Here is a 25680-nt window from a genome sequence, read left to right as displayed (position 1 = left end):
GACATTAGCCCAATGGAGGCTTGTCCCAGGTAAACCATTGAGCAAAATCCATTATAATTGAAATGTCAGCTGCACTGTCAATCAGGCATTTGTTTGCTGATTTATTTATTTATTTAACATTTATCTATTTATTTATTGAATGCCTAAATGGAGCAGGTGCTGTGCTAAGTGCTGGGTATACAATGGTGAGCAAAGTGGATCTGGGCCTGCCCTGTTGGGTCTTACAGTCTCATATATCTTTGCTTCTGCTGCTAGAAGAGTTAACTCAGTCCTACTGAATCAGAATCTACAATTAACAAGACCCCCAGGGGATTCGGGTGTGCTGGTTTAGGAGGCAGCATATGGTTCTTCCCTTACGACAGACAAGTGTGCTCAAGTTCCAACTTGTGTCTGTTAATCTGCGTGGAATGTGCTTGTCTGTGGCTCACCAGCTATCGGAGATATTTCTAAAGTGCTCACGACTATAGAACTTTTTGTTTTAATTGCATTTTCCCCGGATATTTGTCATCTGCACACAAGCATGTTCTTGATTTCAGTAGAACTTCCACGCAGAAGAAGGAATTTATCAATTGAGCAATCCCTTGGAATAAACTAAATTACATCAGATTAAACAAATAATATTTAAAAGAAGTTTCATTTTTGCTCTCTTGTGAGAGGAGTGTTGTAACAAGGCTTGTCTTCATCATTATCTTACTAAACAGAAGAAATGAACTTCCAAAGCCTTTGGCAATCACAATCCTGGAGAATCAGTCAACTGGTCAACACCTGTCTGTGGAGCCCTACTGTGCACCCAGCCCTGGGCTTGCCCCTCAGGCGCTCCTGGGGACATGCAGGTGTTTGGGACTCCGGGGAAGAGACTCTTTTTCTCCCCTACTTGCTGGTGCTGGTCATTTCTGTGCCCTCTGCTTCCCACCCCATCCCTTCCTCCAGCACCTGGAAATGTGCTCTGTATTCCAGAGACAAGGGGATTTGACTAAAGGTATCCAGGTATAGGCATTAATTTATACACATGTAAGGAATTGGTTGTCTGTTAAGTTAAATATGCAAAAAGATATTCACATGTATAAAAAGATATGCAGAAACCAGGAACTTTGCAGTTGTAAAATTTCACGTTATTTTCCTAAAAATATTCTAATTCTTGTTTCAGACCTAGCATTGTAATTAGTGTCCATTAGCTTAATGTTAAACAATACCACCAAAACCCATCTGTAACATTTTATTAGGTTTCCAAAACTGTTCCTTTGGGACACCACCTGTAGCACAACTTCACTGTTTCCCCCTGCTTTGGTATGACTGCTGGGTCCATGTAAGAGTGGAGATAAATTGAGATGAGAAAGACTGTGTGAGTGTGCACGTGCATGCCCACGCATTATGTGTTTTGTGCATAGGGGTAAGCAGACACCCATTTTCTCCTAATTTCCCCTTCAGTCCATCTACAACTAACAGGTCTTACCCTAACAGGATCCCTTATAGTGACATAGTTCTAGCCTCCACCAAAAATTCCTTAGCTAGTTCTTCTTGGGCTGAAGCTAACTTTCCTGCACAATGAGTGTTGGGCGTTGTGTCTTTCCTCCTGTTGATTTAGAACTGGGGCAGTGACTTCCTGTGTACGGAATGGAATCCTTCCAACAGTGTTCCCACCTCAGGTGAGTGAAAACATCAACACCCCTTCAATTAAGGGCCTTGCTAAGTGTCAGGTTGATGGGAGACCCTATGAATACACCCTGGAGCTTCAAATAGGCTTTGCTGATTCCCACGCAATGCAGACCTAGATCCTGGGCTGCCCACAATAAGCTGGCCTGCAGCCACTGCTGGGCTCCCACGTGGACGGGCCTCCCCACTTAGTCCCAGTGGCAGCCCTTCAGGCCTCCCTGCCTGGTAAGGTTGGCACAGTCAGGGATCGGGGTCCTATCTGCCTATGCTCATGACCCCCACAGCTGGAACTTTCCTGGACAACTCCAGTGTGAACTGGGCTCCTCTCAGGATGGACAATAGCCATCAAGCCTATTACCTTCAGTGCCTTGGTTGCTCTGGATGAAAGAGGCAAATTTGCTAAAGTCTTAGGCTGGAAATAAGTATAATGGGGACCTGTGGGACTAGCAGAATCTCAGACTCCTAGTCAAGTTTGTACTTGAGAAGGAAGACCTTCCTCTTTTTTCCTGTCTCCCCTAGTCCATGAGCTCCAACCAGCAGACATCAAAGTGGTGGCTGCCCTGGGTGACTCGCTGACTGTGAGTACTGAGCTGAGCCAGGCATGGGCAACTTAGAACCCAGCCAGGCCCTGTGCAGAATCAACTATTCCTCCACGTTGGCTCTGCGTTCAGCATTGAGCTGATACTATTGAGAACCTACCTGTGTCAGGCATTGAAACACAACCAGGCAGCCACAAGACATCACCAGGCAATCTAGAATGCCCTACCCTCTGCCCCTCCACAGTCCTGCTCAAACACCACCTCTTCCATGAGGCCTCCCCTCCATCCCCAGAGAGAAGCCATCCATCCCCCCTTCCCATCATTACCAAGCATTTCATCTGTGTGTATGGCACTTATCCAAGTCAGCCTGCATCTATCAGGGAACTCATCTCCATCTACCCACATTCATAGAGTGGTAAGTCTTACCCACATATTGCCCAGTGCTCCCTCACCCCATTTAAAGATGTGTTCTTTGGGGCAGAGGGAGCCCAACTCCTATATATAGTGCAGTTTCACTAAATGAATTCTACTGGCCAACTGTTTAGCTATTGCTGTGTGCAAGACACTCTGCCAGCAATCCTGAGTGAAAAGAAGTGTGAGACGTAGTCATGACCCTCAAGAAACTTGTCCAGCTGGGAAAATAAGAAACTTACACAGGAGGAGATACATAATCAGATAGGTGACATATAGGACTTTTAAAATAGGGTATTCATTTCTATAAAAACAAACCACACCTCACATACATGTGTGAATGTGTTTTAATTTTGGTATGAACATGCAGAAAGCTGTGGAAGGATATACACCAGGCTCGTAACCACTAATTAGCTCTGGTGGTGTGTATAAGTGGGTAACGGGCCTGGAGGGGATGTACAACGTGTAGCATCTCTCTTAGAAGACAAGATGGAGGTAGATTTTTTTTTAAATCTTTGTATCATTTCACTACTTATGTTGAACATATGTCATTTTTGTAAGTTTTGAAGAGGAATTTTTTATTTTTTTTTTTAATTTTTATTTATTTTTTCCCCCAAAGCCCCAGAAGATAGTTGTATGTCATAGTTGCACATCCTTCTAGTTGCTGTATGTGGGACACGGCCTCAGCATGGCCGGAGAAGCGGGACGTCAGTGCGCGCCCGGGATCCGAACCCGGGCCGCCAGCAGCCGAGCGCGCGCGCTTAACCGCTAAGCCATGGAGCCGGCCCTCTTTTTTTTTTTTAAAGACAAGGCATTCAGAGAAAGTTTTATAGAGGAAGTAGGAACTGACAAAGGTCTTAGAGAATGAATTAGAGATTTAGGGGCTGGAAAGGAGGGAGTTCAGCATCCTGGAAGGGATGGAGTAGGTGGTAACAGGGCAGGCGGGTCCAAGGCCCTCATGCTTCAGAAATGGTGACAGATCAATTTGCTCAGACCTGAAGGTTTGTGTGGACAGCAAAGAAGGGAGTCAATGAGGGGAAGGAAAGTGGGAACCAGATTACGGCGAGCTCAGAACATTAGTGAAGGGGTTTGGCTTTGATCCTGTAGGTAAGGCAGACCCACTGGATGGGTCAGAGTCGGGGGGAGGCATGAAGAAAGAGGTGTGCTCGGAAGAGCAGTGAGCAGCCCGGTGAGAAAGGAACAGACACTGGAGACTGTGGGGTCAGGTGGGAGGCCAGAGTATTGTCCATGGCAAGGAGATGAGAGTTTCAACTAGGAATACGGCAAAGGGAACAAAGAGAAAGGGGTGGGAGCTGGAGAGGCTGGGAAGGAGGAATCTCAGCTCCTCCAGGACTGGGTTACTGGTTGTGTGTGGAGGACTGGGGAGTCAGGATGACTCAGAGGTTGAGGTGGCCTGGAGGAAAGCCAGCACCATTTTCAGAAAAGGTATATCCAGGTCCTGGCTGCTACACCAGGGCAAGTGGGGCCTTTCCCAGCACCCTCAGCCTGCCCCTGGGCCCAGCATAGGTCTGGAGGCTTCTCTTTGTCTTTCACAGACAGCAGTGGGAGCCCGCCCAGACAATACCAGTGACCTACCCACGTCCTGGAGGGGATTGTCCTGGAGGTGAGGCCACTCTCCACTCATTCTGTATTGACGACACTGCCCCACAGAGGCACAAGTAGTGTGTTTTCTCTGTCATCCCTTCAGCAATGAGGCTGGGTCCCCATGGCCCAGTGCTGAGACACAAGGAGACTCCTGATGCTCATGTCAGTCCTAAGGGTGATGGGACTGAGACACCAAGGCAGACTCTCTGGTTGTGACTCATGAACAGGATGATGTGAAGCAGCAGGTCAGGGTGATTTTAACAAATACACTTTCTCTTCCCCAGCATTGGAGGGGATGGAGTCTTGGATACCCATACCACACTGCCCAGTAAGTAGCAACACAGAGGAGCATCATCACTATGGCCATAACAACCCCTTGCTGAGGCCAGGGCCTTCCCCCTGAGCGAGGGAAGAGAAGGTTATCTGCAAGGAGAGAAGTCAGCCAGCCCTGGAGACCCAGAACCACCAGGCCCCACACACGTGCCCCAACACTGCATGTCCATCTCCCTCTCACCTCTGCTCTCTGCTTCCCCTCTCTTAAAAGACATTCTAAAGAAGTTCAACGCTCACATCCTTGGATTCTCCACCGGCACCCAGGAGGAGATGGCAGGACTGAACGTAGCCGTGGAAGGGGCCAGAGCTCGGTGAGTCGACGTGGGTATGGGAGGGAGAATGGAGGGCAAGGCTGTGAGGTCAGGGTGGGACACAGGAGGAGAGAAGGGTGGTGTCTGGAAGCCTCGCCCCGCATGGGCATAATAGCTGCCGTGCAAGGGGCATTTCTGCGTGCGTGACCTGAGCGACCCCTTGCACGGATCATCTCATGTAATCCTCACACCCTCCGAGATGGGTACCAGCATGAAGACACTGAGCTTAGACAGTCTCCTGAGTGGCCCAAGGTTATCAGAGCAAGTTATCAGCAGAGCCAGGCTCAGCCCTTTTCTCTGCCCACTGTCCTCCGGGGCAGTAAGAGGGAGCACTTGAGGTGGCTTGACAGGAAGCACATCCTCCCCAGCCTGGGCGTGCTGTCCTGCTGACTCCAGCTCGACCTCCCTGCCCAGTGGATCAAATGGTCAGGGCGACTCTGAGCACCGGAGAACTCAGTGTGCGTCCCTGTGGACGTCTGCCCTTCCTCTCTCCCCCCTCGCCTTGGAACATCAAGTCTTTGACTCTGAAAAAGCTGTGTTTTGACACAGGGAGTTAGACGTTAGGGCCCCTAAAACAACGTGGCAGCTGTTTGTTTTCACTTGGATTTCTGTTGTCGACAACAACCCAGATAATTAAAGTTGAAATGCCTGACAGAGTTCATTGATTTTCTGCACAGAGCGTGCTGGGTATCTGCTTTGTAGAAGGATTGCTGTGCTCACATCACCAGGGAAACGACACCAGCTTGACTCACTCTGTTTATAGGGAGCAGTCCTTTCAGACGTGGTAACGGGGCCCCATGCTCCACCGGCGTCGCTGAGCCACAGGAAGCAATGCAGTTCCTCAACGTCATAAGCAGGAAGAACTTATTTTTCTGCAAAAAACTGGGCTTCACGGGGCCATAATATCAACAACCAATTGCTGTTATTACCATTACCATTATTATTCTTGTAATCATCATCATTTTGTTATCATACAGCCCAGGCTTCATCAACCAGGAGCTGATTTCTTAGTCTGTTGACATTCAAGCTCCTTTCCCCTTTCTCGCTTTGCTTAGCTTCTCTTGCTATCTATTCTATTTTACTGCTGCTGGGTGTCTCCACCAGAACGAATCAGTGGCAGGGGAAGTAGCCAAGACGTGCAGCTTCTTGTTAGTATCTCTGATGTCCTGTGTTAGGGGAAAGGAGAATCAGCCATCGACTTAAGTAAGCAAGGTTGGAGAAGTGTCCTCTGACTCTCCTTCATCTGCACTGTCATTTAGTATGGTGTGGATAAGTATGAATTCACCTAAAGAGAAAGATAGACACCACAGCAGAACAACCAAGATAATGAGACCTGAAGTCAAACCATCTATGTCCAGGTCCCAGCTCCCAGACTTGCTAGCTGTGTCACCTTGAGCAAGTCATTTAGCATCTCTGAGTCTTAGTTTTATCATCTATAAATGGGGATAATAATAGTGCCTACTTCTCACAGTTGTCATAAGGATTAAATGAGATAATAATCCATGGAAAGCACTTAGTACAGTATATAATATGTTTGCAAAAAAAAACTCCTCCATCATTAGGATATTTAGTTTCAAAATTTTATTCAACATCTAACTTACCTTTCATCAATAAATAAACAAGAATTCATTGAACACCTGCTGAGCGAGGTGTTACTAAAGGATACAAAAGAATCAAAAGGTGAACTCCCTTACTTAACTAGACAAAGAGCTTGCTGTCTAGTTAAGGAGACTAAACAAACAGGAAATAAATAACTTAGGAAAAAAACAGTGTTGCATATGGCAACATTGTAGCCTGAAGTGATTTTGTACTTTGGAGTACAACTAAGAGAACAGAGAAGTGTGAAGTGTAGACTGGACAGTCCAAATACAGACACAGACCCAGAAGGGACCCCAGAAATCATGCAGTCCAACCTCTTCGTTAAAAGATGAAAAAATTCATGGAGTGGCCCCGTGGCCTAGTGGTTAAGTTCGGCGTGCTCCACTTTGGTGGCCCAGGTTCAGTTCCCAGGCATGGACCTACACCACTCATCAGCCATGCTGTAGTGGGGATCCACGTACAAAACAGGAAGATTGGCACAGATGTTAGCTCAGGGCGAATCTTCCTCAGAAAAAAAAAGAAAAAGAAAAAATTCAACACTAGCGGGATGTGGTATCTTGGGCAAGCTCATGCACAGTTGTTAGCAGAACTGAAAGGAGAACCCCAGTCCCAGAACTCCCAGAGCAGGGCTCTTCCCACCAGGATTAGAAAAGGAAGCGAAGGAGGTGTGGATAAATGACTCGAAGAGAAGGCTCCTGAGGGAGGAAGGACTTGCTCTGAGCCTGAAGGGTGAGAAGAACATGGCTGGGAAGAGGGGAGGAAGTGGGCATTCCTAACTTCCCCTAGTGCCCATGAGGGCTTCTCACCCATGAATTCTCCTGGTCACACATTCAACCTATTAAAAGGTTATGGGCACTTCCATGGTCACCTTTACCCAGGACAGGCTTTCTTTCAAGCTTTCTGACATACCCATCAATAACAATATTGTATAGGGTACAATCCTGGATGTGTACACGAGAAACACGGGCAAAGATGGTATCATGTGTGCTTGGCCATGTGCCCAGGTCATCGTGGGCATGCAAAGATTTCAAATGCCCATCCAGTACCAGTTACTGCTTTTATGACTTCTCCCACAGAAGCCTCCAGGGCTGAATCCCTCTGCTGACATAACTTCTCATATACATATCTTTTTTTAAAAAAATACACCCTTATTGAGATACATTTGGCATGCAATATACTGCCCTTATTAAAAGTGTACAATTTGATAAGTTTGACACGTGTATATAGCTGTGAAACCATCACGGCAGTCAAGATAATAAACATCACACCCAAAAGTTTCCCTGTGCCCCTTTGTAACCAGTCTCTCCCTCCAGCCCCTTCCTGTCTCTATACCACTCCCTGGGCCCCAGGCAACCACTGATCTGTCATTATAGATTGGTTTTAACTTTCTAGATATTTATATAAACGGAATCGTAGACTATGTACTCTTTTCTTGTCTAACTTCCTTTATCCAGCAAAATTATTTTGAGATACACCCACGTTGTTGCATGTATCAATTGTTCATTCCTTTTTATTGCTGAGTAGTATTCCATTGGCATACATATCTCTTCTCCAGAAGCGTTCATTCCCTTATTCATGGCAGGCATCTGGGAGAGGAAGGGAGAACTAATCCTGTCCCTATAAATTGGATAAAATTAAGCCAGTCCTGATAGTATTTGTCTCCCCATCCCGTTTTGCTGGGAGGGGGAAAAAGGAGATGGGGAAGGGTGTGGAAATCCAAAGTAACCACAGAGACGAAAAACAAAAGGATTAAAGGAACAGAGAGTGGGACGTAGAAGTAAAGGTTAAAGGAGTCATGAAGCCTGGAGAGGAGAAATCTGAGGGATAATTTAGGGCTATGACTTTTATCAAATATACAAAAGGTTATTTTTTAAACAGGCAGCCAAATAAGAACTGAACAGGCTCAGCCTGCAATGAAAGAGCTGGATGAGATATAAGGGTGCATCCCCGGCGGGAAGGTTGAGCAGATCCCACCCCAAGTGGCCAGAGGCTGGGCTGCAGAAGGAGATGGCTGGATGAGCCCCTCCTGGGTCTGGATCCATGTATCCATGTAGCTCTGAAGTCCACGGCAGAGCTTTATTACTAGGTTGAGATTTCTTGAGACTCGAAAGTCTTCCCATACGCTCTGAAGGAATAACCTTTATGTGATATTTTTCTTCCTGAAGCACCTCCTTGCCAGGCCAACATCCTACAGCTTGAGCCCTTACTCCCGAGCCAGCTCTAACGTCCCTTCTCATCCCTCTACATAGGGACATGCCGGCCCAGGCCCGGGACCTGGTGGAGCGAATGAAAAACAGCCCTGTAAGTACAGGACCCGGGGCCACCCTGAAGGGTGCTGGGTCTCCAGCTGGGGTGGGTGCAGCAGCCCTAAAAGAGCCCCCTGTGCACCACAGCAGCTCCTGCTCTCGGCTTGTCCTTAGGAGGGACCAAATGAGCCACGAGAGGCAGGCCTCACCACGAAGATGCCCTCTTCACTACCCCCTGACCTGGGCTCTGGCACCCCTGCCCCTGGGGCCACCGCAGGAGAGAGATGGAGCGGTGTGTTGGCAGGGATGGCTGGCCTTGGCCTCGGGCAGTTTCCCGCTTACCCAAGAGTCTGCTTCGTGGAGCCCTATTGTGTAAATGCTGGCTTCTAAAAATAGGTGCCTCATTCCAGTCCTTCTTCCTTCCGGCTCACCGGCCTCTAAACCTTCTCACTAGCACTTTTTTTTTAATGCTCTGTTTAGGCCTTGGAATTCGGCTCCTGGCAGGACTCCTATTATGGTGGCGGCTGAGTGGAACGCAGGCTCCTCCGAGGGCTCCCCCGCCCCAACCCACCTCTCAGTCCACGCAGGGCTCTTCCTCCAGCATCACCTCCCCACCCTGTTCCCTGCGCTGGTCCCAGATCTGAAGAGCTCTCCCAAGAGGCAGCTCTGGGCTTTTGCTTCTATGTAGATGCATCTTTTGCCCTCGGCTCCTTTGAAGGTCTTTAGCTCACCTTTCAGGGGTGTGTTGATACACTCTACTTCAGCATGGACTGTAGCTTTCTTAAGAGGATTTCAAAGGGAAACTAGTCCTCCGCACTGTGTGAGCAGACACACACATGTACACGTGCACACAATTCCTTCTGTGGAGCCCCCTGCCCCAGCACCAAGGTGAGGGTGAGGCAGGCTCCACTCAGCATCTTCTCTCCACTGTGGTACAGAGGGAGGAAGGCACCTGGGGGGCTGTCTGGTCTGGTGAGCACCACCTGCATGTGCCCCCCGAAGCCTAAACTCAGAATCTTCTGTCCTCTCAGGAAATCAACCTCGAGCAAGACTGGAAGTTGATCACACTCTTCATCGGGAGCAACGACTTGTGTCATTACTGCGAGAATCCGGTAGGCCCCTGACCATCCCATCAGAAACCTGAGAAGGGAGTGGCTGACTTCTGTCATTGTCCATGCCCAGGGCCCTGACCACCCTCAGGGGAGCCACACTGGCCTGTTCTCCCAGGCAGCCCCTGGCTCACATAGGCCAGGTGAGTCCTGGCCTTTCCCACTGTTGAGCGGCCCGGCCCATGAGAGAGCAGCTGCAGTGTCTCTAATGTGTGTTCTCTGGTATGCGGATGGGGGACTAGTGCTTGGAGTCCCTGCCCCCGTTTTTTAGGGGGAGGCCGAAACAATGCCATAAATGGGGTTGGACAAAATTGAGCCAGTCCTGAGGGTATGGCTTGTGGCCCTTCAGGGACACCACCAGTTAACCACCCTCAGCCGGCCGGCCTGGGAACCCAACCCGTTCCTAATGTCGTTTCTATAGGGAAATATGTCCAGACTTTACAAAGTTTGGAAATTGTAACTTCTGGAATACATCTTGTTCTAAGTTGGGGACATCCTGTATTTTGTTTGGCCAGAAACAGGCAGCTGCCCTGACTCAGAGGTCGAGGTAGAATGTCTGACAGTCACAGGCAGGGGGAGAAGGCATCTGTCACTCCTCGTGGCTCTGAGAAACCAACCACCAAAGGCTTGGTGAGAAAGACCCTCCCCCACACAGGGGTTCTCTCCCTTACAGCCCACTCTAGAGGCAGAAGTCACCCAACCCCATGGGGATTTAAATGTCCTTATGTCCTGAACTCCAGCAGTGCCTGGAAGCCAGAAGTGACCCCAGAGCCACCTGTGGACGCTTGGTGCAGGAAAATGCCCCTACTAGCTACAGAATCTCTGTTCCTCGTGCAGTCAGGTTTATACTCCTGAGAGCATCTTTTTGTGAAAATGACCTGAACATCACAGCCAGGGTTAACTCAGGCCACAGTTTCAGAAGCCGCTAAAGCACCTCCAGTCGGGAGATGGATCAGAAGAGGAGACCCTCGAGCTGAGTCACGAGGAAGTTAGGGGGAGGCAGTGGGGCCAGCATGGGCCAAGGCCCAGAGGAAAGAGAGTGGGGTCACCAGGGGCACCATCGTGGTTGGAGAAGGCTGAGGCTGGTAACAGATTGGACTGGAGAAGTGTTGGGGGCCCAACACTGTCAGGGTCGCCTCTGGGCATGAGATACCACAAAGCGGGGCGTGGTGGGCATTGTTCATATGTCTAGTAAGGGTCAAGGGATGACTTCTTACAAGAGACTCTGTGTCCCCCAGGAACAAGGACTGGGCTTCCCGGCAAATCCAGTGCCATCAAAACTCCTCTGTACCCCTCTGCCGCCATCCCAGGCCCTAGGGCCCTCCTGTGCTGGGCACTGGACCACTCTTGTCCTCCTCTCAGAGTGGAACCCAGGGCCTGAGGAGAGCCCCCTTCTTTCTTCACAGGCGGCCTACTCAGAGGAGGAGTATGTTCAGCACATCCAGCAGGCCCTGGATATCCTCTATGAGGTAGGAAAGAGCAGCAGCGCGTTCCTCGGTCCCATTTCCCGCCCGCAACGTGCCTGTCTGCTCCCTCACTGGGGGTGCCTCCCCGGGTGCGTCTAGGCAAGTTGTATTCAGTGAGATGCACCCTGTGCAGAGCCCTGTCATGAGCAGGCACCGGGATGGGATGGAGGCTACCTCTGAGCTCCTCTGCGGGGGAAATTCTAACTGGATCATGTACTGTTTGGTGGCAAAGAGCTTGCCTCTAGAGCCAGTTGGTCTGGTTTGTAGCCAGGCGCTGTGGCTTACTAGCAATGTGACTTCTCCATGTCTCAGTTTCCCAATCTATAAAGTGGGGACAATAAAGAAGATTCAGAGAGATAATACAGTCACATCCCCTCTCTGGGCCTCAGTTTCTTTATTGGTAAAATCGGGGAGGGAGGATTTGGATTGCAGATGATCCCCTAAGCTCCTTCCATCAGCAATCAGTTCCCCCCACCCCCTCGACCCAACTGCCTGGGGACTAATGCAGCCCACCCCTCTGCCCCCCACAGCTTCCAAGGGCTTTCGTCAATGTGGTAGAGGTCATGGAGCTGGCTAGCCTGTACCAGGGCCAAGGTGGGAAATGTGACATGTCACTGGCAGCTCTGTAAGTAGGCGGTCACAGTCCCAGGGTGAGGGCAACTGGGAAGAGCAGGGCTCACAGACACCAACAGATGACACAGATGCAGGCAGAGCCAGACCGTCCTGGCCAGAGGGCTGGACATCAGCAATTGGCCAGGGGCTTGGAAAACCATTTGGAAACGCCTCTATATTACTGAATGCCTACTGTAAGCAAGTCACTTCATTTCTCTGGACCCCAATTTGCTTTTCTGTAAAGTGAGAGAGACAGCCTAAATAATCCTTAAGGCCCCCTGACATTGTCTATGATCCCAGACTCCAACTTTAGCGAGTTGTTCCATGTTTGAGAAGCAGCAAAGTGCAATGAGCTTAGGAGCTGTGGGACCTTGCGCAAACCACATATCCTCTCTGGGCCTCTTGCTCCTCACCTGTAAAATCTCCTTGCAAAGTAGACGTGAGGTCTAGAGAAAATGCATGTAAAGTGCCTGGCCCCTGGAGGGTAGGCTCTAAGGAAATAGTAGCTTTTATAACATTGTTGATAGGACTGTCCTTGAAAGCCAGGCTTGGAGCTAAGGTACTGATGTGCGAGATGAGAATTCCTGTTGGGGACTGGAATATCTTAAAGCTCAGCTGTGACCCTGGCAGGAAGTTGCCATCTTCTGAGGCCAGAGGGTCACCCACCATTCCTGTGACTGTTCCTATGGGGGAGGAGATTCTACAGGGGGCTGAGGAGTTAATGGATTTGCTGGGAAGGTGACCAGGTGGTTGCCATTCTTGCTAGGAACCTGGCCCTCAGGTGGAGTGGCCACTGGCTGGGGGATAGAAGTTGCTCCTGCAGAGTTGGCTGGTCTTGCATTCTACCTTGTCAGGTTATCTCAAGCTGGTTGACCTTCCCCAGCTTCCCAAGCAACTCTCCACTCTGGAGCCCTGAGAGAGAGTCCTAAGCAGCTGGAGGTAGAGATGGGGAGGCCTCAGGAACATGACAAAGAAAGAATGGGCCATCATGGCAATCTTCCCAAAATTCCACCCTTCCCATCCCTTCCCTGGAGAAACCCCAGGAGCCACAGGCTTGGGAAGGGGAAGGGGCAGCCTGTCCACAAGGAGCCCCAGGCATTGGGTGCCAACTCGTCCACCTTCTTTCTCAACAAGCACCTGTTAGACCTCATGCCCCTGAGTTATGGGTCTGTGAGCCGGATCTAAGAGTCAGCCAAAGCTGTGTTGCGGAGGCACCTGTGTGTTACCACCGTCCCATGTCAGGCAGCACAGGGGCCAGGCCTGGGGGGGGGGCAGGGAGGGGGTCAGCCTCCTGGGGGCACAGAGCTAGGCCACCCCAGGGAGCCTCTACACAGGACTCCTTGTCTCACAGGAGCAACTGCACTTGCCTCAGACGCTCCCAGGACAACTCCCTGGAGATGCAAGAGCTGAAGAAAGTGAACTGGAACTTCCAGGTGAAGCTGCACCCCTCTTCTTCCTGTCCCAGCTGGGAGCCCTCTTTATGCCCAGAGCAAGGATTTCAAAATCGTGTGTTCAGCAGGGCTTTAGCTGAGAGAAGGCCGCTCCCTAAAGGCAGATCACAGCCCCTGAAACATTTATCCAGGCGAATCAAATACCAAGGCTGGGAAGGGGAGTGAGAAATCTCAGAGCGGAAGCTGGGAGAATCCCCACCTCCCAGCCCGGGGTCAAGGTGAGCAAGGGAGCAGCACCTCGGTTCCCAGAGCAGATTCCATGTAGTGACATCACCCTGCACCCAGAACCATGGTTAGGGGCGCCCCCCTCACCCAGATGAGGGAGGGTAGTGTTCACCTCAGTTTGTCTCCCTGCCTCCTTAAGAACATACGGCTGAGCCCCACCCTACTTACCTCCACCCCAGATGATCCTCCCCGTCTCGTTCCTGCTGCCCCAGCACACTCCTTCTCATGTCCAGCTCCGCTCTTGCTGTCCCTTCCCTTGACATGCCCATGCCGAGACTTTCTGCAACTCATCCATCTCATGCACGCAACATGTCGTCTCACCTCCTCTAAGAAGCTTCCCCTGACTAAACTTCACCCCGCACTTCACTTGTTCTCATGTTTCCTACATCTTGTCTCATTTTCCCAGATGGATTGTAAGCTCCTTGAAGATAAGCACATCTAGTCTATCCCTTTTACAAGCCACATTTTGGGACTTAATAAATCCAACAACCATGGATACTCATCCCCCAAGTTCATGGGCATTTTTGGGAGCGGGCATTAAGATGCTCCCCACTTGAGCTGGAACTGGAGCCCCGTGTTCTAATTTACCTCTTCATGCAGTGAGAACAGGGGAGGCCTTTAGCCCAAGAAGTCTGGTTTTACAGAGACATCAGAATGGAAGAGGGTGGTGTCATACATGGGTGCAGGCTAAATGCATGCACGCGCACTAGAGTAGCCCCTTTAAGTCACCTTTGTCTAGAGCGGGTTGGCCCTGGCACAACCAGCCCCAAACAGCAGGACTAGAAGCTGTCCGTCCAGCCGTGCCAGCAGGGTTTAGCAGCCTCTCTCCTCACCCCCAGAGTGGCATCACCAGGTTCTCCTACCAGCACCAGTACCTGCAGCGCGAGGACTTCACAGTGGTCGTGCAGCCCTTCTTCCAGAACACTCTTGTCCCCCTGAGTGATGTAAGCCACAGGTGTTTCTGGGAGGGACTGTGTAAAGGCCTTTCTTAGGCAATGTATTTCCTTCTCTACGTGGGCTTTTTTTTGACCGTCTCTCTCTAAGAGGGCTCTCAAGGGGCTGCTTTTTCTGCTTTTCCTCCTTTTTTTTCTCGGTATGATTGGAACTTGGAAAGAAAAGGAGAAAACCAACAGCAACCAAGCTCCCCAGGCATGACCCTGCCATTTACTGGGTTGGGATAGAGTGGAAAGCTCCCTAAAAATATTCTTCTTTTTCAACTATTAGGGCAAGGATGCTGAAGGAAAAAGGATAGACTGTGGGTAGCTACAATTCAAGTCTGTTTTAAAAAACATTTTCCGAAAGTGGGGAGTTCCTCCAATATCTGAGCCAGTTGGCAGCAGAGTTGAAAGGATGAATGGAGAAATGCCCAGGGCACTGTCAGGGGTGGGTGGGGGGCAGGTAGCCATGCCCTTTTCCCAGGAAGATAATCCCCTTGCCTTTGGTCACAGAGAGGGGATGCTGACCTCACCTTCTTCTCCGAAGACTGTTTCCACTTCTCAGAACGCGGTCATGCCGAGATGGCCATCGCACTCTGGAACAACATGGTGAGTGCCTGAGGGCCAAGGGGCCAACCCAAAGATATTGAGTCAATTTCCCACAAAGAAAAACCTACTGGCTGACATAGCTCTTTTCTCCCCGAAGCTCAAAACGATGATACATCTCATTTGTCCTGATGGATTCTATTCTTTGGGTAATGCCCCGGTACCATGGGGAATAACTTTGTAATCAGATAAACTAGATGAAAATATCAGTTTCAACCCATTACTGTGTGACCTTGGGCAAATGATCTCTCTCTGGCCATCTGTATCGATATCTGTAAAAATAATGAAAATGACACAGATCTCAGAAAATTGAGACAATGTGTGCACAGTACCCGGCACAATAATTAGCGTTCAACATAGGTCAGCCCCATTACTCCAGTCTCAACAATTTCCCAGCTATCGTTTCTTTAAACATCAAAAAGAAAAGAGCCACCCAGCCTGTTTTCCCAGGCTGCCGCCTATTCCAGTCCTTTCTGATGGGGGAGAAGGGGACCTTATGAAATGAACATACAGCCCAGGGGCCACAGGGATACCTGGCCTTGTGCCCCGTCTCTGTCCTTCATGACTGGCCACTCACAACTGGACAATCAGCTATGTTGGTGCAGAGCTTGACCAGTAAGCCCAAAAGCTGCATCCTCTTACGCAGAGCAAATGAAGTGCCTTTCCAGTCCAATGGCTTCTCTTGATCTAGGCTCAGCAGGTAACTCAGTCCCCACCTGAACCAGCGTGTTCCCTTATTTTTCCCTCGGTAACTAAACAATCTACACTCCCCCTCCTTTTATTGCAGTTTCAGGCCTGCTGTGTCTCTGCCAACCACTGCTGTGCAAATATTCCCACACCTGTCAACTGATCCACTGTGTCCGGTATCTTACTCGGCTGACTCACAATATTGACTTTCTCCTTAGCTACACCACCTCCTCCTCTCTAGCAACCTCTTCTTCCCAGAACAGCGTGTAAGCAGGTTTTATCCTTGGCCTCTTTAATTGCAGACTCAGCCTTCCTCTGCTTTTGTTTTTCTAGTGTTTTCCTCCTGTTGACATCACATTCTGCCCACTCCTAAAACGTTTGTCAAATTCCATCAGCCCAGGACTCTGAATTGCAGTCACAATCTTTGAGTTCCCTCCCGCCCAACCTCCACAGTAATTTTTTTAACCACGGTTTGCACCGTGTAATTCCTGGGAGCAGTTAGTTTCCTTTGTAAATTTTTGTTTTGAAGTCCAGTTGTCCTTCAGTAGCTGAGTCATGTGACTTCATTCCTTTCAAAATTCCCCCAAGGAATGGCTATCTGTGCAGTCCCATTTATCCCCCGGAGACCTCCAAGAAGGGCCAAGAATGCTAAGCCCTTAACCTTTCCTTCCCAGCGTTTCCATCAGGGTGTGGTCTTCCTACCTGGTGGCATTCTGAGCTTCCTTTAATGCCCAGGATCTTCCAGGAGTCTCCTGGGGCTCAATGGCCATATTGATGACTTGAACACAACAGGGCCCACTGGTCTCTTTCTGCATGAATTAATGTGGTTCTGACCTTCTCTTCCAAAGAAATTCAGTAGTCCTCCCCACCGACCCAGATGTGAGGCTTTTATACATAAAGGCAAGTGGGAGGGGTTTAGATCTGAAAACATAAGGTAAACACTGCCATGGAGCCATATTGGTAACACTACAAGACTGTCCATGGCTCCCCCAGCCATTGTCTCCGCCATATCTCGAATTTAAACAACAACAAAACAAAACAAAACAAATCCTCTAAGCGAGTCTTATCCTTTGCTATATAATTTGGAGAAATGATTATAGAGTCAAGTGTTTTCACCCAGAACCATCTCAGATATAAAGCTATTGCATCATATCAACTTTTGGGATCATCTTCTTACTGGAATTTCACCCCTAGAGTGACTTAAAATTATAGGACATTAGAACTGTTACTGCCCAAGGGGGTAGGGTGCCTTCTGCTCACCACAAGACATGCTAATAGTCAAGGTGGTAGGAAAGAAAGGACTTTTTATTACAGCTTGCTAGCAAGAGGGAAGATGGCCAACTAATGTCCAAAAAAAAACCATCTTCCAGAACAAAGACTACAGGCCAGTTATATATGGGGCTGGTCTCCGGGTGGGGCATCCATCTGACCTCCAGGTGGGGGCAGACATCTGGTCCTAGTTCCTGATAGTCTTTGGTTTTACTGGATATGCATCCGAGACCAGAGCAACACCCTATACCCTGATCTTTCAGTTGTCTTTGATGATGGCTATCAGCATAGACTCTCTGCCAGGGGGTCATCACGTTCCTAAGGAACTCAAGAGAACAAAGTTATCAACTTATAGCAGCTAGGAGGGGCCATAAAATCCACAACATATTTGGGCTAGTTAACCAGAGGTCATTCAAAGTTACAATAGGATTTCTTCTCTACAATATGGCTTCCCTTATGTCAACCTTGTCTTGAGCCAGTATCAGAACTAGAAAACATCTTAGAAGTCATCTAGCCAGAATACTCTGTAACTAAAATACAGAGACATGAAGCAATTTACCCAGGATCACACAGCCAGTTAGTGGCAGAGCAAGGATTAGAACCCAGGTCTAATCTCCTAGTGTCCTGGCAGCACCACCCTGCCTCCCTGCACCCAACCTGAGAAGCACATATATAACCAGTGAATTCATGTCTCATAATTAGAGTCCTATGACATAGTGTCTGCAGGCTTTGGCTGAAGCCTCCAGGATACCCTACCGTGGCAACAAACGCACTTTAAACTGTTTCATCCTCTGCTGTTCCTCTCTGAACAGATTACGCCTCCTCTAGAGACTTTTGCAAAGCCAAAGCCAGAAACACCAGCAGCACTAGGAAATTTTTTTCTTCCTTTTTCTTCTTTTGTCTTCTTACAAAGTTTTTCTTTCTCTCTTCTGGTAACTATTCCACTACTGCTTGCTTGCTGCCTCTTGTCAAAATCCCACTCTCAGCTAACATTTGCATCTCCCCAGGTGCTGGGTGACAACACTAGCCTGATTGGTGTCTCTGTCTGCAGGTTTACAGCCGTTAGGATAGCAATTCTCAGCTCTAGCTGTATAGTAGAATCATCTAAGGACTTTTAAAAACAATTAGCGCCTACAATCACTTTGGAAAACTCTTTGGCATATCTGTTAAAGCTGAACATATGTATTCCCTGTGACCCAAGAATTCCACTCCTAGGTATATCCCCAACAGCAAGGTACACACGGGTTCACCAAAAGATACATATGAAAATTTTCATAGCAGACTATTCATAATCCCCAAACAGGAAAGTCGCTAAATGTCCACCAACAATAGAATGGATGAACTGTGGCACATTCTTACAATGAAATACCTTACAGCAACAAGAATAAACAAACTTCAACAACATGCAACTATATATAAACGTCAAAACTAAGCAAATTAATATATAGTCTCATTGGGGAGTGGGTTGTACTGGAAGAGGGTAGCAGGGAGGCTTCTGAGTGCTGGTAATATTCTATTCCTTGGCCTGGATGCTGGTTACATGGGTATGTTCATTTTATCACGATTTATCAGCTGCTCACTTATGATTTGTACTCATTTCTATGTGTACATTAGCTTCAACAAAAAGTTTACTTAAAAAAACAAAACACCAAAAAACAGAAACTCCAGTGCCTGGCCCTCATCCCCAGAAATTCTGACTTAGTCTGGGGTAGCACCAGGGTTCAGTATGTTTTAAAAGCTCCCCAAGTGATATTATTGCTCAGGGTTTGCAAACCACTGCCTTAGATCTATTCACCACAGGGCAACCAATCTATTCATTGTATAAATGAAAATCTGACCAAGTCACACCCCTGCTTTCAATCTTCCAAGGCCTGCCCCTCCCTGAAGAAAGGCCAAGCCCCTTAGCATAGCACAGCAGGCCTAGAACTTGGCCCCAATTAACCTCTCTGGCAGCCACTCCCACCACCCTCTGATTTGCATTTGGAAATCTAGTAAGAAGTGAAGTTTCCTGCACCACCCATGCTGTCTCATGACTCTGTGTGTTTGCTCTTGCTCATCCCCTTATCTTGGACTGCCCTTCCAACCTTCTTCTGGCTAACTCTTATCTATCTCAACACTCAAAGATGCCAGCTCCTGCAGGATGTCTTCTCTGAATCCCCAGAGAAGGCTAGAGGCCCACCCAACCCCTTTGCACCCACCTTTTCCTGGTTCTGTCATTTGCCACGTCCTCGATGTGACTGGCTTAGGAGAGGTGGGTTCTAGGAAAAACCACTCCCCTTCCTGTGTCCAGCCCCAGGCTCCTCCCTCTGAGCTTCTCCACTCAGGTGTCTGTGACTCCACTTCATCCACCCACTCACTCAACAACTATTTACTGAGCACCGCTATGTGGTGGGTGCTGTTCCAGGTGCTGGGGAAAAGAACGTCCCTGCTCTCGTGGGGCTTACAGGTTAGGAGGGAAAAGACAAAGAAAAAAACCACAACAAGGTAATTTCTGACCACATTCAGGGCTTAAAAAAATTAAAGCAGGTGATGTGACAGAGCATAAAGGTGGGGGAGAAGGAGGCATCACTGAGGAAGTGACACATGAACTAAGAACTGAATGTCAAGAGGCTGCCAGGCACGCAGAGGTCTAGGGCCAGAATGTTCCAGGCAGAGGAAATAGGACCTGTGCAGGCCCGGAGTCAGGAATGAGCTTGAAGTGTCTAAGGAACATAAGGCCAGTGTGACTGGAGGGAAGTGAGCAAGGTCAGAGAGGTGGGCAAGAGCAGGTGCCAGGCCCTTGGATGGCTTTTGACGGGGGAGCCGTATGATCAGGTTCACCCCTGGCTGCTGTGTAGAGATGGAAGGGAGGAAGCGGGGGTGGAATTGGAAAGACCTGCTGGAGTCCAGGTGAGAGATGAAGGTGGCTGGGATCAGGGTGACGACATGGAGAAAGAAAGAAGCGGTCAGGTTTGGGCTATGTTTTGGACTGGCTGATGGATGAGGTAAAAGAGGAATAAAGGATGACTCCTTAGTTTGGGGTTGAGGAAATTGGGTGGATGATTGAGGTGATAGAAATAGGCTTGGGGGTGGGGGGGAGCTCTATTTTAGATGTGGTGAGTGTGAGCTGCCTTCCAGACATCCACCTCGATGTATCCAGTAAGCTGTTCGATATATGGGTCTGGAGCTCAGAGTTGGTCAGGAGTGGAGATTTAGAAAACACTGTGGGGGTCATTAGCATAGAGATGGTATTCAAAACCATGGGATTCACTGAGAGCTCCTAGAGAAAGACTGGGTGGAAAGGAGTGTAGGACCAACTACTGAGCCCTAGGGCATTCCTTCCATCTTGTGACACCAGCCTCCAGTGAGGAGAGAGTGGGGAGGTAGTAGGGAAACAAGAAGAGTGCCGTGTCCAGGGAACCAAGAGAAATGAGTATTTTGAGGAGGTGCATCAGCTTTGACAAATGCTGCTGAAAAGTCAAGCAAGCAAAAAAAGTGACCATTGGACCTGGCAATATGGAGGCCTTTGGTGACCTTGACCAGAGCTTCAGTCAAGTGACAGAGACTGAAGACTGATTGGAATGGGCGTTAGAGAGAACGGGAGGTTGGGAAGTGCAACCAGTAACTACAAACAACTCTTCCTCGAGTTATGAAGAGTAATGGCCAAGGAGATAGAGAGGGCCGTTAAAGGATGAGAGACAGAGCAGGTCGTGCACCAATAGCAAGGAAGCAGTAGGAAGGTAGAAACTGGTGCAGTCATCAAACCCACATGACCATTACCTTCCTCTGTGCCAGTTAGTTCCTGCATTCCTGGAATATCATTGGGAATCAGCCAACCTGACTTTTAGCATCCATTCTCTCCCTAGGTGGTTCTGTTACAAGAGTTCTAGGAAAGTAGAAATAATACTCTCTTACATACGTAAGCTGCATCCTGCTCACACGTGTTTTCATTTCATCTTCTCACTTGATGCTCACAACAACCCAGGGTGGAGTTGTCATGATAGGGTTTAATGCCCCACGTCTAACCTTGGGACAGTTCAGGAGCCTGCCTAGCACTGCACAGCTCATTATCAGCAGATCCAGGACCCCAGCCAACAGGCCCCCTGTGCTCTGTCTAGTCACCATGGTGTCTCTCCTAGGACCAGAGCAGCACTTCCTCCTCCAATTGTGTTACTAAGGAACAGATGTAAAAGGCTTTAAGACAACAAAAAGCAAGGTCAAGGGCCAGGTGTGGCAATTAGCTGGCTTATCATACTTTCACTTCCTCAAAGGCAGTACCTGGGGTCAAGAACTGATGAGATCAGGAACAGGAAGGGAAGCAGATTATAAAATGGGTGCAGGCTAGAGCGAAGGGTGGAGTATGAATAGGTGAGAATGCAGGAGTCTATCCTTCTCAGTGCTGGCCACATGTCAGGGGGCAGGCTATGGCCAAAGATGCTGACAGCAGCTTCCAGCTCATTTTCAGAGGGTCCCAGCATCAAAAGTATTAAGCAGAACTTCTCTGAACCACAGTTGCTTCCAGGAATGTTTCAAGTAAACCTTTTCATTTATGTGAGAAACATACAAAGTAGCTCAAGTGAGAAAACTCCAATTTCTTAAGGTTGACAAGCCAAGTGTAGTAATGATGTCAGGGTAACCAATACGGTTTCAAAGTTTTCCTGAAATTGACTAGCCCCACTCACTTCAGGAAGTTGGTAAACCTGATTATCACCATTTTATAAAACTGAAAATGTAGAGTGTCTGTGATCCCAGCCACCCACAAGAGAAGCAGGAAATGGAGGTCCTGGGCCCTGCCCCTCCACACACTCGCTGTGGCCTCTGGGCCAGTCTCTCCTGGACCTCAGTGTCCTCCTCCATAAATCCAAGACACAGACTCAGGGTCCCACCCTGCTCTGACGGACTCTGACCTGTCACTCGGTGAGTCAGAAGTCAGGTCCTGCCCCCGCCCCAGGCCTGCTGGTGTCTGCTGTGGGTCTTGCCTCTTTGCTGGTGTCAATTTTGCAAAGGGAGGGAATCTGGTGTGAGATGCTCCTCCAACAGGGAGGTCTCTCCCAGCTTTGGAGGGAATCAAGGTTTTCTTTTTCTCTCTTCAGCTGGAACCAGTGGGCCAAAAGACAACCTCCAACAACTTCACGCACAGCCGAACCAAACTCAAATGCCCCTCTCCTGTGAGTAAAGATCCCGCCCTTCTAGTGTGGAACAGATGCCTGGGAGGGGGAGGTGTAACACAGCTACCTGGAGGCATAAAGTCCCCTGGGAGGCTTTATCATCATGCACCTTCATTCACTGCCACCATTCGCAGATGTCACCTCTCTTCATTGCCCCTGACACTTCTCAGTTTCTCAGGGTGTAGGCAGCAGTGAGGGGAGAGAGAAAGTGGGGAGAGCACTCAAGGGAGGCAGATGGTGAGCACTGGCCAGAACCTTGAGTCACCCATTACCCCTGAAGGATCTGACACATCCTGTCTTAAACATGCATCCAGGAACTCTCCCATGCCAGGCACACTACTAGGAGCTGGGGGTTGGGAGGCAAAGAGAAATAAGACTCCTTGTCTGTTCTAGGAGCCTACAAGATTCTTCCTCCCTTTCTACCACTGCCATTTTCCAGGCCCTTACTGCCCTCACCCAGCCCACTGACAAAGCCCCTAACTTGCTCCCCAGCTCTCCTCTCTCCCTTCTCCGTCCATCCTATAATCACTGCCAGACAGGGAGCGGCCTACCTGGAAAGTAACTCCAGTCTTGTCAAGGCTGCTTGAAACCCTTCCCCGGACCTCAATGCCCACTGAAGAGAGTCCAGAAGGGAGGTCCCACCTTCCTCTATCACCTTAGACACACACTCTGCTCCTAGAAAACAGAGCAGCTTCCCAGGCGAGCCCTACTTCTGCCATCTGCTCCTCCTGGAGGCTCATCCCCCAGCTCCACCAATGGAAAATTTTCACATCCTCAAGGCCCTGATGTTGCCCTCTCCCGGCTACTGTCCCACTTTCTCACCCTACTGTTCCTGCCCCCAGACACACACCTGCGTTGGTCTCTTTTTTGTTTTCACCTCTCATAGGAAACTGACCCAGTCTCCTTTGTGATGTGATTGTTTCTGAACACATCTTATCTCCCGGCTGGACAATGAGAAACGTTGTGTCTTAACCCTCAGGCACTCACACAGCTCCTAGCACAGGGCTCCACACTCCATGTAGCAGGCACTCCATTAATGTTCCCTGAGAGGAAGGAAAGAATCCAGGGAGGCAGGCCCAAACGCCTCCTCTCCTGGCCCTTTTCATTTTTGTTCTCTAATCTACTACAGAACCAGCTGTCCTTCCGCACTGACCTTCCCTGCTCCCCCAGCCCTCCTGGGATGGGAAGATGGGGATAGTTGTCCATCTAGAGGAAACAGAGGTGGGGGCGTTGCCAGCTCCCCACGACTCTCTTCCATTGGTCCCTATCAGTTCCCTATCTTTCAAAATTGAGTTGACAGGAGAAGAGATGCGGGTAAGAAACCAAAAGGAAGTTATAGGAGGGTGTTGACCACTTTGGATACCCATCCTCTTTCAGAAGGTCTGGGCACAGTGTAGATGAAGGAGCTGTACAAACAGGAATGTGCTGTGAACATGTGAAATGTGAAAATGTACGATCCCCAAGGTAGGGACTACACAAGCCTAAAGTGGGCAGATGGATGGTTTTCAGAGGCCCTTAACCCCTGACCCTCTCCCTCCTCCACAGGAGAGCCCTTACCTCTATACCCTGAGGAATAGTCAGCTACTCCAAGACCAGGCTGAAGCAGGCCCCATGGTGATCTTCTGGGCTGTGCCAGTAGCAGCAGGAGGCGGGCTTGCAGTTGGTGTCGGCACAATGATGGCATGGAGAGCCATACGAGGTCGCCAGAGGGAAAATCCTCCAATAAACCTGAACACTATGGGTTTCTAGGCCCCCCAGCTGTGTACAGGCACTCATCCTAAATTCCCCAGCCACACTCCTCATCAGCTCTCTACCTCAGCCACCCCTGGCCACCACAGCGAGCACTTGCTTCAACACCTGGTGAGATAGGGAGCCAAATACATTCACAGCTTCTTGGGGCCTGGGGCCTATGCTCCTGTAATTAGCAAATTTAAATAAAGGCCAAAGCCGTTCTATTCTTGGGTTAGCCTGCTTGAAGCTCTCACCTTCCATCTGTTGTGTGGCACAGGTGTGGGAGCTGGAGACTTTCAGGTCCTGGCTCAGCCAGAGCTGCCCCAGTGATGGCCCACCAGAGCCCAGGCCGGCCCACGTCAGGCTCCGGAGGAGCACATCCACAGTCACCAAACCCATTATTTTAAATGTGGGCAAAACACTGGTCAGCAGGTGGTGGCTGGAATTGTGGAGCTGGCTGGCCAGCATTCAATACAACCCAACACATACTTGTTATGCGCCTGTTTTGTGCCCACAACAACGTAGAGTATTGTGGTACCTCCAAGGCTATGCGTGTCACGGCATGGCCAAGAAGACAAACTCCTTCAAAAGACAGGAAGCTCCATGACAGTGTGCAATTCAGTACTGGGGCACTGGTAGGTAAATGTGTCTGATTGTTTGAGAATAGAAAGAGATTCTTGGGAAAAGTTTCCTGGAAGAGAGCAATTTTGAAATGTCATTTAAAAAAAAAGGATTGGGACATGAATACTTCACATATCCTCAACCTGATTTTCTCAAGTTGTTAAATTTAGGAAAGAATTCCTCCTTTTACATTACTAGGTTTCTGAGAGAGAACTAGAGAGAGTCTGGTTATACAGGCTGCATTCATCTAGCCCCTACCAGGGGCAAGGTCCTGGGCTGGGTGTCTTACACAGATTCTCTTCTATTCTGCACAAAAACTCAGAGAGGGGGTGATGAAAAGTTTTGAAACTAGATGTGGTGGCTGCACAACATCGTCAATGCTCTAAATTCCATTGACTTGTTCACTTTAAAATGCCTAATTTTATGTCATGTGAATTTCACCTCACTAAAAAAAAAAAAAAAAAAAAACATGAGTTAGAACTCCAGATATACCATTTGAATGTGTGGCCTTCAGAGCAAACCGCATCAGACATCTCATCTCTAAAACTGGAATCGGAGTACTCATTTCACCTGCCTCGCAGCACTGCTGGAAAACAAGAAACATATATAAAAATGCGCTAACTCTAAAATACTGCATACGTGAACATGGGTTGTTTTCTCCTCTGTGAAGAGTTGAGACGGAGTCCAGACTGTCAGGGAAGTGGAGAGATCCGGAGATAGGTTTGGGAATTGGGCAGTAATGTATGGATGAAGACTGCCTGCCTTTCTCTCATGAAGGTTCATCATCTTATCTCTCTTTGGAAAAACATAATAGAGTCCCCAGAGGACCTAGGTCCAGGCCCATTGTTCTTCTGGGCTTCAATTTCTGTTTCTGCACAATGGGAACAGCATACCTGCCCCTACTTCTTCCTATGGACCAAAAAACATAGTGACTAAATCACATATGTCCTAGAGAACCACCACATCCCAGCTTGTGCTCCTGGTTTATCACAAGTAACAACAAAGATAATCCATTAAATCCAGGAGTTCAGTGCCCCCTTTTATTTTTATTCCTTAAATTTCCATTCCTCCAATAGCTCCCACTTCAAAGAATCATGGAATTCATAACCACGAGTCTGCCCTCG

General features: G+C 48.9%; 1 protein-coding gene across 1 annotated transcript in view; it reads left to right on the top strand.

The window, feature by feature from the left end:
• The window catches only part of PLB1 (phospholipase B1), a 118080-nt gene extending 93919 nt beyond the window's left edge, over positions 1–24161 (top strand). The window contains exons 43-56 of the mRNA XM_058550707.1: positions 1586–1646; positions 2173–2231; positions 4160–4227; positions 4493–4536; positions 4753–4852; positions 8701–8752; positions 9729–9809; positions 11213–11275; positions 11803–11897; positions 13236–13317; positions 14400–14504; positions 15009–15104; positions 22130–22204; positions 23750–24161. Of these exons, the coding sequence (XP_058406690.1) occupies positions 1586–1646; positions 2173–2231; positions 4160–4227; positions 4493–4536; positions 4753–4852; positions 8701–8752; positions 9729–9809; positions 11213–11275; positions 11803–11897; positions 13236–13317; positions 14400–14504; positions 15009–15104; positions 22130–22204; positions 23750–23953 (1185 nt within the window). The 3' untranslated portion in view covers positions 23954–24161. The remainder of the gene's footprint in view (positions 1–1585; positions 1647–2172; positions 2232–4159; positions 4228–4492; positions 4537–4752; positions 4853–8700; positions 8753–9728; positions 9810–11212; positions 11276–11802; positions 11898–13235; positions 13318–14399; positions 14505–15008; positions 15105–22129; positions 22205–23749) is intronic.
• Positions 24162–25680: the final 1519 nt, after the last annotated feature.

The sequence above is a fragment of the Diceros bicornis genome, chromosome 12 (assembly GCF_020826845.1).
Source record: "Diceros bicornis minor isolate mBicDic1 chromosome 12, mDicBic1.mat.cur, whole genome shotgun sequence".
In the NCBI taxonomy this organism is placed as follows: domain Eukaryota; kingdom Metazoa; phylum Chordata; class Mammalia; order Perissodactyla; family Rhinocerotidae; genus Diceros; species Diceros bicornis.
The sequence above is the reverse complement of the archived record's forward strand: the minus strand, read 5'-3'. Positions and strand labels throughout refer to the sequence as shown.